Here is a 13,777-nt window from a genome sequence, read left to right as displayed (position 1 = left end):
GCACGTGTGTCCTAATGCTTATACAGATGTGTATCCAACCTTTATCTCAGTTCTTTATTTTTTTCTTTGTCTTATTTTAATAGTATAAATTTTTTCTTTGTGCTATATCTTGCAGAACTGAGTTTGTACCTAGTTATCTATTGCGAAATTTCTGGCAGTGCTGTGAAACAGGCCATATTTTGGCTTGATGATGCTTCCCTAACTGGTTTATGCACCAAAGGCTTGCTACACAAAAGATATCTTCAAGAAAAAATTGTTAGCCTAACACGTGTGTCTATAGCTGAACTATAGCTATGTCCAAAAGAACAGATTGAATGCGTAAGGAGTGTGACATCTAAAAGTGGTTGGAACTGCAAAAAGGAAAAGTGTGATCTAATGGGAGTGAGGAGTCTGTAATAAGAAAAGCTGTGCTGAGTGATACGTACGCTCTGTGATGAAATGCATGGGTACCTTCATCCTGAAAGGAGGTCTGCAATATCTTACAGCAGGGAAAGCTTTTTAATTTGCTCTTTTGTCGTAAAATCCAGAGTTTTGAACACCAATTGTGTGCTTGTCAGAGAAGGTATGAGAATATTTCAAATTCTAGTCTACACTAGGTGTATAAAATCATGTTTTTGTGGCTTTCCAAATCTGTTTCATATCTTCCTTATGTAAATGTTTTCTAAGTGCCAATTTAAAAAAAAAAAAAAAAAAAAAAAAAAAAAAAGCAACTTTAAGAAATTAGGAAGTAGAAAAGAAAGACGGTACAAAACATTATCTCTGGCACAAAGAAAGCAAACCACTTGAAAATTTAGTATTTTCATATACTCATGCCTGGTGGATTGTATGACAGCAGTCATAAAAACGTAAGAAAGGCCACAGTAGGTTGGACCAAAGTACTCCCTTACCCTAGAAGTGTCCAGCAGCAGCTGTCCAGCAGAGACTACAAGGACAGGGTGAGGAGCTCTCCACCATCAGCCTCTGCATCCCACCAGAGTGCAGCTCAGGAACTTCTGAGCCCCATCTGCTGTCTGTTGTAACCGTAGCTGTTCTCCCTGCACTGCCCATAGAGTTATCTGAGGCTGATGCACAAACATAATTTCCTCCAACAATCCCAATTCTAGAGGAATTGGTAGTATAAGTAATTGGAGCATTGCCTGGCCAGGATGGCTTCAAGCTTAGTTCAACAGAACTTGGCTTCTTCCTTGTTCTCCTTAGGCAGAGCGGTTTCAGAGCTCCCGTTTGAGTAGAGGAAACAAAAATATTCACTTCAGAGCACTCAGCATGCTTACTAACAGGACTGGTGTGCTGAGCAGCTCGTTCCTTATAAAGGTTGGATCACCAAGTTGAAGATCACTCTTATTAAAAGTATTAGCAAATGAGATAGGTCACAAAGTGTGAAAGACTGAAACTGGAAGAAGGAGGAGGTGAGCAGTGACGCTGTCCCATAGAAATGATGAATACGGCCTTCCAGTATTTGAAGGGAGCACATAAACAGGAAGGGGAACGGCTGTTTGTGAGGGTGGACAGTGATAGGACAAGGGGGAATGGTTTAAAACGGAGACAGGGGAGGTTTAGGTTGGATGTTAGGAGGAAGTTTTTCACACACAGGGTGCTGAGGCACTGGAACAGGTTGCCCAAGGAGGCTGTGGATGCCCCATCCCTGCAGGCATTCAAGGCCAGGCTGGATGTGGCTCTGGGCAGCCTGGGCTGCTGGTTGGCGACCTGCACACAGCAGGGGGTTGGAACTGGATGAGCACTGTGCTCCTTTGCAACCCAGGCCATTCTGTGATTCTATGATCCTTGCATTGCATGTGTGCTCAAAGTATGCATTTCTGTTAGCTTCACATACCCGTATTTATTAGATTGTTTTGGTACATTTTAAAAGCTTATTTTTGATAACCTTTATAAGGAACTGTTTTTCATTTTTTTTCATTTTCATTCCTTAGCCATTTTTAACTTTTCTCTCTATTTGTGGTTACCGGAATGTATGACTGCTCTTTGTGCAAACACACTTTAATTTTGTCTCTTATGTGCATTATGTGACCATACTGTGTAACACAACATTTAGCGGTATAGATGTAATTGTATACAGAAGCACAAACAACAGGAAAGCAATGTATGGATCCCTTCTACACCACGGAAATGCACTTTGCCATCAAACACGTGGGGATGCAGCAGAGGGACTGACTCAGTTTTTCTCCGGGAAGGCCCACGGATCATCTCTCACATCAGAAGGCCTTTCATTTACTAATAACTAAACGTGTCTATGTCTCCTTCTCTCCAACAAGAAGTGCAGAGTGAATGACCACTCAGAGGTCAGGATTTCAGTTGAAGTGTGGGATACAGGGAGCTATGAAAGAGAAAAGTATGAAAACGTGCATGTGCTGTGCAATAGTTGTGTTTCCAGCTGAACTCTCATGCACAGTGGCTATCTATGCAAGTGTCCACACGCTCCTGTAGCAATGTGTTCAGCCCCGTCCTTTGGGTGTTTGGGCAACCTGCTCTGAAAAAAAATAGTCCTCCAAAAGTCTGCACTCCAGAAAATCCTGAAATGTTGTCATTCATGGTGGGAATTGCTGTTAGCAGCAGTTCTGGAAACTGTATTTTCAGAGGAGCTGTGTTAAATAGTCTTTTAAATATTTGTGTAATCAAATGTTAACTTCCCTTCCTGCCCTGCATGGAAGCAGGAGTTGGACTCGATGGTCCCTTCCAACCTGGGATATTCTATTCTACTGTACCATTGCTATAGCTGTGTTGCAGGGTATCACTGTAAGTTGTTACGTTCTCTGTTCTTGAAATCATACTTTAATTTGATTTTTATTTCCATTTACAAAAACGTGGGCAGTAAATGTAATGGTACTTCTATGTGCAGAGCAGCTGGAGTGGTGCATTAATGCATGTCACAGGTGTGACCCCCACGGGGCCTCCCATTAGTTCTGCTCTGTGTTCCTGAGCAGAGCTATCTGGGAAGGTGCTGCTGCTTTCCTTCTGGGGATTTTTGCTTTTTGCTGCAATGGATGTATGTAAAATGGCCTAAAAGCAGCATTTCAACAGAGGGGTTTATAGTTGCAGTAATTATCCACTATTTTGTGCCCAGGAACTACGCTGACAGTCAGCCTCCTCTCTTTGAAAGCACAACTTAATTTCTCTCAGATTTTACAGCTAATTAGTACCTGATGCTAAAGAGTTCACAATAGGAAAAAGCAAGTTTTGGTGCTTCATGACAACTCGGCTTCTGAACGTTCCTTATAGACTGGCATACAACGTTGGGCTTTTATCAGCCCGTAGAGATATTTCCCCAAGGAAGCTGAGCTTTTCTAGTGCTAGAGATAGGTGTGATTTATCTGTGTCCTGGAAATCCAATCTGTATGTATTATTTACTGTTGTAATGGGTTATTGTAAATGAAGGCATGTGATGTGATTAATCCCAACGTATCTGTTACAGTTGCTGATAATAGTGTGTTCCATTAGCCATGTGCTGCTGCTACAGAAAAGTGCTGGTGGGTGGCGGTGGGTTTGTTTCTGTTTTACTGTCGTGCTGTCATGAAATTCCAATGAGGAAGATATTCTTTTCTTTGTAATGTAACACGAGTCCTTTTTTAATCAAACACAGTGCTAATTCTTCATGCAAATGTCTACATTTGAACTTTCTCATGTACCTAATGGCAGACGTGTCCAGCACTCTGCAAAGTTTGTCCCTCTGTCTCTGCATACCCATATAGATATCTAAATTTTGTGGCTGAGAATGCCATACAGCTTGAGTAACCGTGACAGCGTTGCCTCATGGTGCAGTTCCAGGTGTAAAGCATCAGGATGATCCCATTACCACCATTTAATTCTGCTCAGTTTGAAAAATGTCTTTTTCCATAGCGCTTTTTCTTGCAAACGTGCTGCGAGATGAAGGACTGAACCTGAGCTCAGATAGGAGCGCTGCCTCTGCCAGCTGCGTGGCAGTGCTGGGCCCAAAGGAGATCACAGCTGCACCCAGCCTGCTCTCATCACGTGTGCTTTCTGCTCTCCTGTTTATCCATAAAAACTCAGCAGCTTTGCAGCAGGCTGTGCATGCACTTCTGCTTTTACAGAGCCACGTTAGGACTCAGCTTCACATTAAAAGTAACCATAGCTTTAAGGGAGAAGTGCCACAGTCTGTGCCTATTGAGCCCTGCCTCATGAGAGCAGAAGCCTTGCCTCCCTGTGTGCCACCCTCACCAGGAACTGCTGGTCTTTAAGGTTGCTGTGGCTGCTCTGTTTCCCAACTTCGTTATCAGATGTGTGAGTTCCAAACAGGAGAATTGCTCTAAACGCGTATTTGATTTGCCATTATTTCCAGACGTTTTGACAACTTGCTCACTCATTAACATCAGATTGTCACATCTAAAATAAGTGCCATTGTGAATAGATAAGTTATTTAGAAATTGAAAGGTTGAGTTTCAAGTCAAGTTGTGTTCAAATTAACGTTCAGGGTTGTATATAGATATGCTTAATAAATTGGTATTTACGGAGTTAATTTGCTTTGTGTCAAAAGACAGGGTGTACTTTTTAATGAAACAAATGCTCCGTAAAGTTCTTGTGATGTTATGCAAATAAGTCAGCAAAATATAATGCTGTGCCAAAGAAGGAATTTATCAGCTCATTTTCTTTTAAGTGATGTGTTTTAAACATCTTCTGTTTTGTTGTTCTTAAAAGCAGAAATGGCTGCGAATCAAATTTAAGCAATACCAAGAGTTGAGTGGAATTAATGTTTTGATGATAAGGTCCTGCAGACGATGCCATTGGTTTTCTTTCATGTCTGCATTGTTTGCAGCAGCACTGCCCGGTACCACTGGTCAGATGCTGTGGTTTATTGCTCAGAAGATAACAATTCTGGTTGATCTGGGGAGAAATGAAGTTTGCAGTTACAGTGCCTTCGACACCAGCTCAGCAGCCCTGTGCAGCACAGCCAGCTTTGTTACTGACTCAGCAGAGCACTAAAAGCATGCGCTTAAGGCCAAAAAATTGGAAAGATCTTCCCCAAGCTGGTTGAATTAGTCGGGCACTGGTTGGAAATCATTCACTCAGCATGCACAACCAGCTCTCATCGCTCACCAGTCTCCTCAAGGCCAGAACCCTTTAGCTGGAGCGTGGGTGTGCCAGCAGCGCTGCTGGGCTGGGACCTGAAATGTGAGGGCATGTCAAACCTTCATGTCGTGGTGTCTGTAAGAACTGTACCATGTGCATTAGGCACAGTGCTGTTGTAACACATCCGAGGAGCTCCAGGGATACCAGGTGTGGCTGTGGAGTGAGTACACAACGTGAGGCTTCAACAGCAATGTTTGTATTAATGCTGTAAAGACAAACTACGTTCTGAAGTATTACTTTTCCCTCTTAGTTTTGTTTTCCTACATGCTGTGTTTTTGTTCTTACACTTGTATTGGCAGTGTGGACACGGAGAGAAATTCTGATGCATACATGCACGTCTGAGGGGGTGCGCACATAGTTGTACATTGATTTCTTCTTTGCTGGGACGTTGTGTCTTACGGATGCGGTGAACTTTAGGCTCCGCAGTAATGCATGTCTAGCAGTAAAGTAAAAGCAGTGTTTGATAATTGCAGGTCTGGGTAATGTGGTTTGGTGTTCATACCTTCACTCAGGTGGAGCCAGAGAAGTTGAAGACACTAACAGAAGGTCTAGAAGCTTACAACCGAGCCAGGAAAAGGAACAGAAAGTAAGTGTGTGCTCATTTGTTTACCAATGGGATGAATAATCACATTCTTTTGCTTCCAGGGTCTCCTTTTGGGGACCCTTGCAGATCTGCCAAAATGAAAAGTTAATTTTCTGAATTCCTTGTGCTGGTTGTGATAATCATCCGAGATCTTTGATATCTGCATTTTTATTGCATCTTCTGATATTTACTGTAGCCTTTGTAAAATGTCAGCCTGCTTGTTTGAGCTTTCATGTGTGGGATTCTAATTTACAGCAAAAAAAAAAAAAAAAAAAAAAAAAGTTATTACATCCAAACTGCTCTGACCAAATCCAATTTTTCACAAGATCTGCCCTTCTTATCTCTTCCCTCTCTCTCTGTTGGCTGCTGCAGCAGGCAGAGCCCGCCTGTATTCGGATGAGTTCTGTTGTTTCACGTTGCAGAGGAGCTTCTGGCAGTGGCTGAGGGCTGGCTGCAGTTAGCCGGGCAGCAGCTCCCATGCAGTCACACATCTCTGACCTGCTTGGTTTCCTCTCACCTTTTGGCCTTCGTTCACAAACGTGCAAGGATAGAAAGACTGGGAAACATGAAGAGGTGAAGCATAAGCATACACAGAAAGAGGAAAATGAAATTGGCTTTCGGAGAACAAAATCTTGATGGCTGTCAAAGGACAAGGGTAGAGATGGGGGTTATTCTGGGATGGTGGTGTTTATTTGCTGTTGTGGTGAAAACGCATCGCTCTGTGAGAATTCAGTCAGTTTGCAGTGCTGCCTTCAGAACAATAAACACAGACTTTCAGAAATTAAATAATTATTTGCCCTCAGCTCCTTTTAAGGTGTAAGCTTTTCCTCTATTTATATGTCATGCGGTGCTTAGGAGAAATATTTTTAATGCCAGCGAGACAACGTTGGGTTTCTTTCAACGCCATCCTCTGAACATCCGAGTGCAGTCTGAGGGCGAGCGCTGAGCAGCCAGGAGGGCTGCTGGCACCCCCAGCTATTGCTGCTCCCTGAAGCAAAATACACAACTTGAGGAAGGTGGCAGCAGCAGCACGTGGAAAGAGGAGCTGGAGCTGGAAGAAGCAGTGCAATTTAAGAAGAGCTCCCGTCTTCTGGTTTGCAGTTGTTTATTTAGCAGATTGCAAGGGTTGACCAGAATTGCAGCGAGCCCAGTCGCCTTTTTGTGGCATTACTGGTTCTGCATCATTGCTTGCACTTCAGGAAACAGCAGCTGTCAGGTACCCCAGCAGCTTGGGGCCTCAGGTGCTCCTTTTCATAGGGTTACTTCACAGCCCGTACAGGTTTTTCTCCATATTTCTACTTCCATATATTTTATGTTTCAAATGTTTTGCTCGCTCTTTGTGGACCAGAGGGTAGCTCCTTCTCTTTGACCTGTGCTCTGTGCTGAATGTATCTGAAACAGCTTTTGACCTCTTTATGGTCTGCTGTGGTGCCTGTGCCTCTTATTCTACATGAGATCACAATTTTGGAACATCAACTATTAGATTTAATTGTTAGATGTGTCACACAACTCTCTTTTTGTTGCTGCATGGATAAGCACCCAGCACTTACATATACCAGCTACTCACATCAAGTTGGACACTTCTATAATAAAGAAGACATGCAAAGAAGTCCAAGAGAATATGGACTAGCAGCACATCAGTTCAGTGTCTTTAGCAGAGCAAGGTCAACATCCAGATCCTCAAAATGATGTTTCATGCTTTGTGTTCCTACCATTAGGAAAAAAATCCTACCTAGTAGGAACACTTTCTTCTATGACAGAGCAGTCAGGCAGTGGCACAGTTGCCCAGGGAATGGGGGCTCATTGACCCTGGGGCTGTCCCAGAGCTGTGGGGAGGTGGCACTGAGGGACGTGGGCAGAGGGCGCTGGGCTGGGCTTGGGGATCCTAGAGGTCATTTCCATCCTTAATGATTCTATCAAGACTTTAAGCTCTCCACCTCAAACTGCGAGCTGTGGTGCTTGCAGGTTGTTTCTGATCACCAGCAACCTGTTGCATACGTTCAACTGATGTCAGGTTTTCTGGTTGTCAGGGTGTTGCCTGCTGTAAATGATATCTCAGTGATGGGCCTTTCTGAAACATTGGTTTGCTTGAGGGCAGTTCATTATCTTCATAGTGAAGTGTTGCTATTAAAAATACGTAGCAGCAGTGTCTTAAGACTGCATGTCATCATTTGTATATCAAATACTTTCAAACGGCTGTTGGCACTACTGGCAGTAATTACATGAGCATCTAGTGGGGGTGGAAAAGACCTCAAGCAGTCGTCTAGCCAAGCTTCTACCCAAAGGCAACACATGAAGAAATCAACCTCATATGTAATATTGCTTTGGTTATTCTAATTGCTAGTGCTAGTGACAGTGAACATCAGCCTAGATGAAGTCACATCAGTCATTTTTTGCTTTGCCATACTTCTTATTGTGTTTATGGGGGGAAAAAAAGAAAAAGCCTGCTTTGGCAGGGGGGTTGGACTCGATGATCTCAGGAGGTCCCTTCCAACCCCTACAGTTCTGTGATTCTGTGATTCTGTGAAAAGCCACATCCCCAGTGAAAAACTACACCCTGATCCTTTTAATTGGGAAAGAGTGGAAGTGTTCTGTGCCATTTCAGTGTTTGCCAGCATCTTGTTAGAACTGGTTACTACCGAAATGCTGCTGGACACTGAATATCCCAGCAGTTTCTTGCTGAATCACCTCCAATGCAATTGTGTTGAAGCACAAATTCAAACTTACAGTGTCAGCGCAGGATTTTTGCTGCTGCAAAAGCTGTAGCAGTGTGCATACCTGTACAATGAAGTGTTGCAGTTCCTTCTAGCTCTCATTGGAAGCTCTGAGCAATGCAGGTTGTTTGTGCAGGCACATCTGTCCTTACCTAACGCCATTCACTGGGGACATTTTGTAGAACGGAGCTCATCAGTGCTGCTTGAAATTGACTTCTATTAACTCAATTTTGGGGAAATATTATGAAAAAGTATTTTGGTTTGGGTTTCCAAACACTGTTTGGTTTTCAGTTATCTGACAAAAAAAAAGAAGGAGATTCTGAAACAGTAAGGGAAAAAATGTGGAAAAAACGTATGTAGGGTTGCTGACAGAGCTTAGTGGTGATTAAATAACTTCCTGTTACATAAGGAATCTGAGATCTGAAAGCTGCTGCTAAATGACATTAAACTCAGCATTGCTATCAGATATTAATGAGGCTGTATTATAGATGGAATTGTTGCATTACCTGTCCAGGAAGTTACCAAACAATATTGTGGTGTCATTTATCGCATCCAAAGTTGCCATCACTTGTCCACACTGCCAAACCTACACTTGTTTTTGCAGTCCAGCTGCAGGGAGTCAGAAACCCACCTGGATATGTGTGGCTTTGTATGAGTCCGTTTCAGTTCATCTTAGAATTTCTGTGGTCTGAGGGATGTTGATGTTCTATAGGAAAGACCCAACACCAGATCGCACGGAATGCTGGGTTACTGCCAAGTGCTCTTGTTCTCCACGATGCCATTTGTCTTGTGGATGCTGTAACTAACAGCACATGTCGCCGAAGTGCTGTCTTTTATTTTTCCTCTGTAATTCTAACACAAGCCTTTAGCCAGCATCATGTTATTTATAGAACCGATTGTGCTGTTTGTGCTGCACCAACCTGGGAGGCTCTGCGGATGCCAGACTGTGTCTGATGAGTTAATGTCTTTATTATTAATTTTAAGTGTTTTTCTGCTACTAAGAATTACTGATGCCATTAATCTTTTCTTCCTAGAAGTGGAAAGCTAAATAACCATTTAGAAGCTGCTATACATGAGGCCATGAGTGAACTAGACAAAATGTCTGGGAATGTAAGTTTCTTTTCACGTTGGCAATAATCGTGTCCCTTTTCTCTGTTTGTGTGTGTGTGTCTGCTGAGGGCTGGGATTGCTGGTTGGGGCTTCTTTCTAAGAGAGAGATTCTTTTCAGTTTGTAAAATGATGTGTAGCTGCTGTCAATATTTTTCTTGCCTTTCAAACTATTTGCAAATGTCTGGTCCTTCTGAAAAATGAGGAAGAGGTGCATCATTTCAGTGGTCTTGCAGTTGCAGTGCTTTTTAAGAGCTGGATGCCTGCATGTAGTTCCACGTGGAGCTGACAGCTTCTGGGTGCCACGCATGCTGTGGGGCTGTCTCTGGCTGCTGACAAGTCAGCCTCATTCATTGAAACCACACTTAAAAACATGGTTCTTTTGCGTATCAGACATTTTCCATATGTTGACACGGAAGCTGTCCTGACAGGTAAGGTAGAGTCTTCCTGACATCACGGCCAGCAGAACCCTTGTAAAAACATTCACGCTGTTCTTGTATAAGATCAATGAATAGGATAAAATTTGGCTCACATAATCACAGAATTGTGTATCTAATCACAATCATAGAATCATAGAACGGCCTGGGTTGTAATTACCACAGTGCTCATCCAGTTTCAACCCCCTGCTGTGTGCAGGGTCGCCAGCCACCAGACCAGGCTGCCCAGAGCCACATGCAGCACAGTGTGCTCATCTTCGTATTTGAAACATGCCTGCAGTGTCTTTAAGACAGACATAGAAATGCAAAGAAGTGTCTCGCAGTACAGCCTCCCCGATCTTAGCATCAGCAATTCTTATAGTTATTAATTTACACATTGTTTGAATGCAGAATAATTTCTTTCTCCCGATAGCCGGCGCTCATTGCTGGGGATGCGTGTACACATGCATACTTGGGAGAATGAGTAAGGCTTCACGGGAGCTGCTGGAGGACATAAAAGGAAATCTGTTCTGAACTGCAGACGTGCAGCTGACTTCAGAACCACCACGAAATATTAAATAAATTATTCAGCAGCTCTTAGTGGTTGCCATAAGTAATAACAAATCCAAAGCTTTTGGTGAAACTTGGGAATTTTATGAAGCGAGCTTGAGTTCTGATGTGAAAGCTGGATCTGACTGCAGGTCTGGTGCAAATAGTTGGGGCTGCATACAGCACATGCATCCCTACTGTCAGTTATGGCAGCACCATCCTGCTGGTGACAGTTTCCTTGCCTTCGTATCTAAATGCAGCAATGCTATAAAATTATAAGTAATACACAGTTGATTGTGATACAGATTGGCTCAGGTGAAGGCACTGCAGCAGGACATGCTGATGGATGCAGACAAGCTGCTCCACCAGCCTGCGTGTCACTGCTTAGTCTTGATTTATATTTCAATTATCTGGTCCCAGAATTTGTAATCAGGGTTTATTTCCACGAAAACGATGATCCTTAGAAACAATCATAGGGAATCAATGATTCCCTTTCTGGTGACTTGCATTTTTTTCAGCTCCTGCAGTTCAGTCATCGGTTACACTTTAAGTGTGCAAACAAGATAATGAGCTTAAATCATCATTTCTGCTGGGAAGAGCCAGTAAATGAGCAGCAAATGGTCATGGTCTGAAGGCGTTCAGGAAGGAGCCAGGAGGCGACTGACAGCACTGCTTGGGGCTGTGCAGCCTCTGCCCAGCTGTGGCCAGGAGCTGCAGCTGCCAGCAGATGGTGGTGGCACTCCATGGCCCTTCTGGCAGCGCTGTGCTTGTGCTGAGCACTCAGCAGTGCTTCATCCAGCACCGAGCTCAAACTGGAGTATTGCACGTAGTGATGAGTGGGAAACAGCTTGGTGATCAGAGCTTCTTCCTTAGTAATGCTACTGCCATCCTGAGTTTGGTAGTTTTTTTTCACGTTGCCAGTATTTTCTCAACATATAATTGTTAATTAATTGCTACTGTCAGAATGATTGATAAAGATTTGTGTCACAGAATGTGGTGCAACTGCAGTCTCAGTTCAGTTGGCACTTTCCCTGAGGTCCCAGAGCTTTGGGGCACACAGACTGCGGCAGCCAGGAGCTGCCTTCTTCTCCCTGGGGCTGTGAGGTTGTGGAACCACTGTGATGGCCTCAAGTTGTACCAAGGAGGGTCAGGTTGGCTATGAGGAACAATTCCTTCTCCAAAGAGCAGGCAGGCAGTGGCACAGCTGCACAGGGAGTGGGGGGTCACTATCCCTGGGGGTGTCCCAGAGCTGTGGGGATGTGGCACTGAGGGATGTGGGCAGTGGGCATGGGGGGGTGGGTGGGGGTGGGCATGGGGATCTGAGAGGGCTTTTCCAGCCTTAAAGATTCCATGAGGGCAGCTGAGCAGCATCTCAGCAGTCCACGGCTCGTTTGCTTTTGGCTGGTTACTCTGACCAATCTTCTTCACTAACCTGTGACTGTACTTATTTCTAGGTCCACCAAATCCCACAGGGAGACAGACAAGTGAAGCCTCCAAAACCCAAGAGGAGGAAGATCTCTAGATAACATTGAATGTCTTTGTTACTGGTCCAGTACTTATCAAAACGAACGTGCACATAAGTCTGTATGTAGGTATTGATATAGACGTGGTTATATCAATATTTATATGAAGACGGCCGCCGCCGCGGGGTGCTACGTGGAGTGTGGTACAGTGTGTGGATGAGCAGGAGGGAGAGAGGTTGCTGGAAAAGCCAGTCAGAAATCTGGGAAGGTTACAGTAACCATGTCAGATGATTACTGAGGGGTTTTTTTGTTTTTTTGTTTTTTTTTTCTATAATACTAAAATTGTGATTATAAGGAATAGTCCAAATGTTTCTGAGAAATTTTCATTGTGTATATAGATAATACAGAATTTCATGGTGATATCTGAAATGTAAATATTGTACAATATTGTCATGTACAAGCGTACCTAATGCACACTTTATCTTTTATTGTACAAAAAAATAGTGTACAAAATTCTTTGGTTTCTATTGAGTACACATACAAGAGACTACCAGTGTAAAGTGATAAATAAAAATACAGCCTAAATGCTTTTATATGATAATGTAAAAGATGCTGTTTTTGTATTTAACAGCAGAGAGAAGGCATGATTATGTAATACCTTAATTATGACATACACTTCACGCCACTGAGTGTCCATTTATCCTGTCTGTTTGGAATGAACCTTGCCTGGAAGTACTGTACTCCATTTCAGGTCTCTGTAGGAGAGTGCAACCTTGCAGATTCCTAACGGGATGTGGGATCACAGCTCTAAGTGATGATTCAAAGGCTGCAACTGTTGGTTGCATTTTTATTTACTTAACTTTTAAAGTAGAATGGTGTAGATTTTATTAAAGAAAAAAAAAAAAAAGTAGATGGGCTATTTTAGTCAGCTATTTCTGTAGTTAAGGTTTCATAGCCACCTGCTAAAGTAAAGAGTTTCTATCCCCAGTAACCCTGACCCCAAGCACCTAGGTTGAGTAGCTGAAATTACCTGACATTGTGAAGCATCGCGTTGGCTGTTAATGGGGCTCCAACCCGTGACTGGTGCTGGCTGCAGATTGGTTTTGCAGAACGCACGGCATGCTCCCAGCCCTCAGAGGGGTAATCCCAGACCCATCTCACAGTCCTGAAACAGAAAATCAGGGGTGGCTTACAGAACTATTAGCAGCAGTAATTTTTATCAGTATTATGTAACATATCAGATTTATTTTATTTAAAAAGAATTATTTATACCATTAACAGATTTCTTATATATATTAATGTGGCTGAAATGTGCAGGTTAAATCTATTAACCAAATTATTTATGTTATATTAAGTGAGAAATGTGAAACAAATGTAGAAAAAATTAATACACTACAGATTTAAAAGTCTAAAGCTATGAGCCATTATAAATTAACGAACAGAAGTGTAGCACAACGTTATTTCCATTCTAGCTCATACATTTTTCACGTGGATGGTGGTGATGGCGATGGAAGCAGTGACAGCCTCTGTCCTCAGGGCTTCCTGAAATTGCTCCCAGGTCACCGCTGGCCCCCGGGCACAGCCAGAGCTCCCCTCTGTCCTCCCCCGGCCCAGCACTGGCAGCAGTCAGCATCCCGTTGGCTCCGGGAGCAGCGGCCCTGCACGCAGCCCGTGGCAGAGGCCAGCTGACCCCGAGGACCCGGCCCCCAGGGCTCCAGCACAGAGCAGTCCCTCCGGGCTCACCGCTTCCTCGTGTCTCACCAAACAGCTCTTTCTCCTCCTTCCCCAGCCCGAGGGATCGCAATAGCTACACTGGCTACAGGGGCCTGGAGCAGGAGCCCTTCC

General features: G+C 43.6%; 1 protein-coding gene across 2 annotated transcripts in view; it reads left to right on the top strand.

The window, feature by feature from the left end:
* Window positions 1-11,995, top strand: part of MBD5 (methyl-CpG binding domain protein 5) — a gene marked incomplete at both ends in the record, with an annotated part of 39,243 nt that extends 27,248 nt beyond the window's left edge. For both annotated transcript variants that reach the window (XM_079539006.1, XM_079539005.1), the window contains 3 exons: window positions 5,613-5,686; window positions 9,432-9,507; window positions 11,924-11,995. In XM_079539006.1, the coding sequence (XP_079395132.1) occupies window positions 5,613-5,686; window positions 9,432-9,507; window positions 11,924-11,995 (222 nt within the window). The remainder of the gene's footprint in view (window positions 1-5,612; window positions 5,687-9,431; window positions 9,508-11,923) is intronic.
* Between the last annotated feature and the right edge of the window lie 1,782 nt (window positions 11,996-13,777).

This window comes from Tetrao urogallus, assembly GCF_951394365.1.
Source record: "Tetrao urogallus genome assembly, chromosome: 8".
NCBI classification, from domain to species: domain Eukaryota; kingdom Metazoa; phylum Chordata; class Aves; order Galliformes; family Phasianidae; genus Tetrao; species Tetrao urogallus.
Note: the sequence above shows the minus strand (reverse complement) of the source record. Positions and strands in the feature narration are given on the sequence as shown.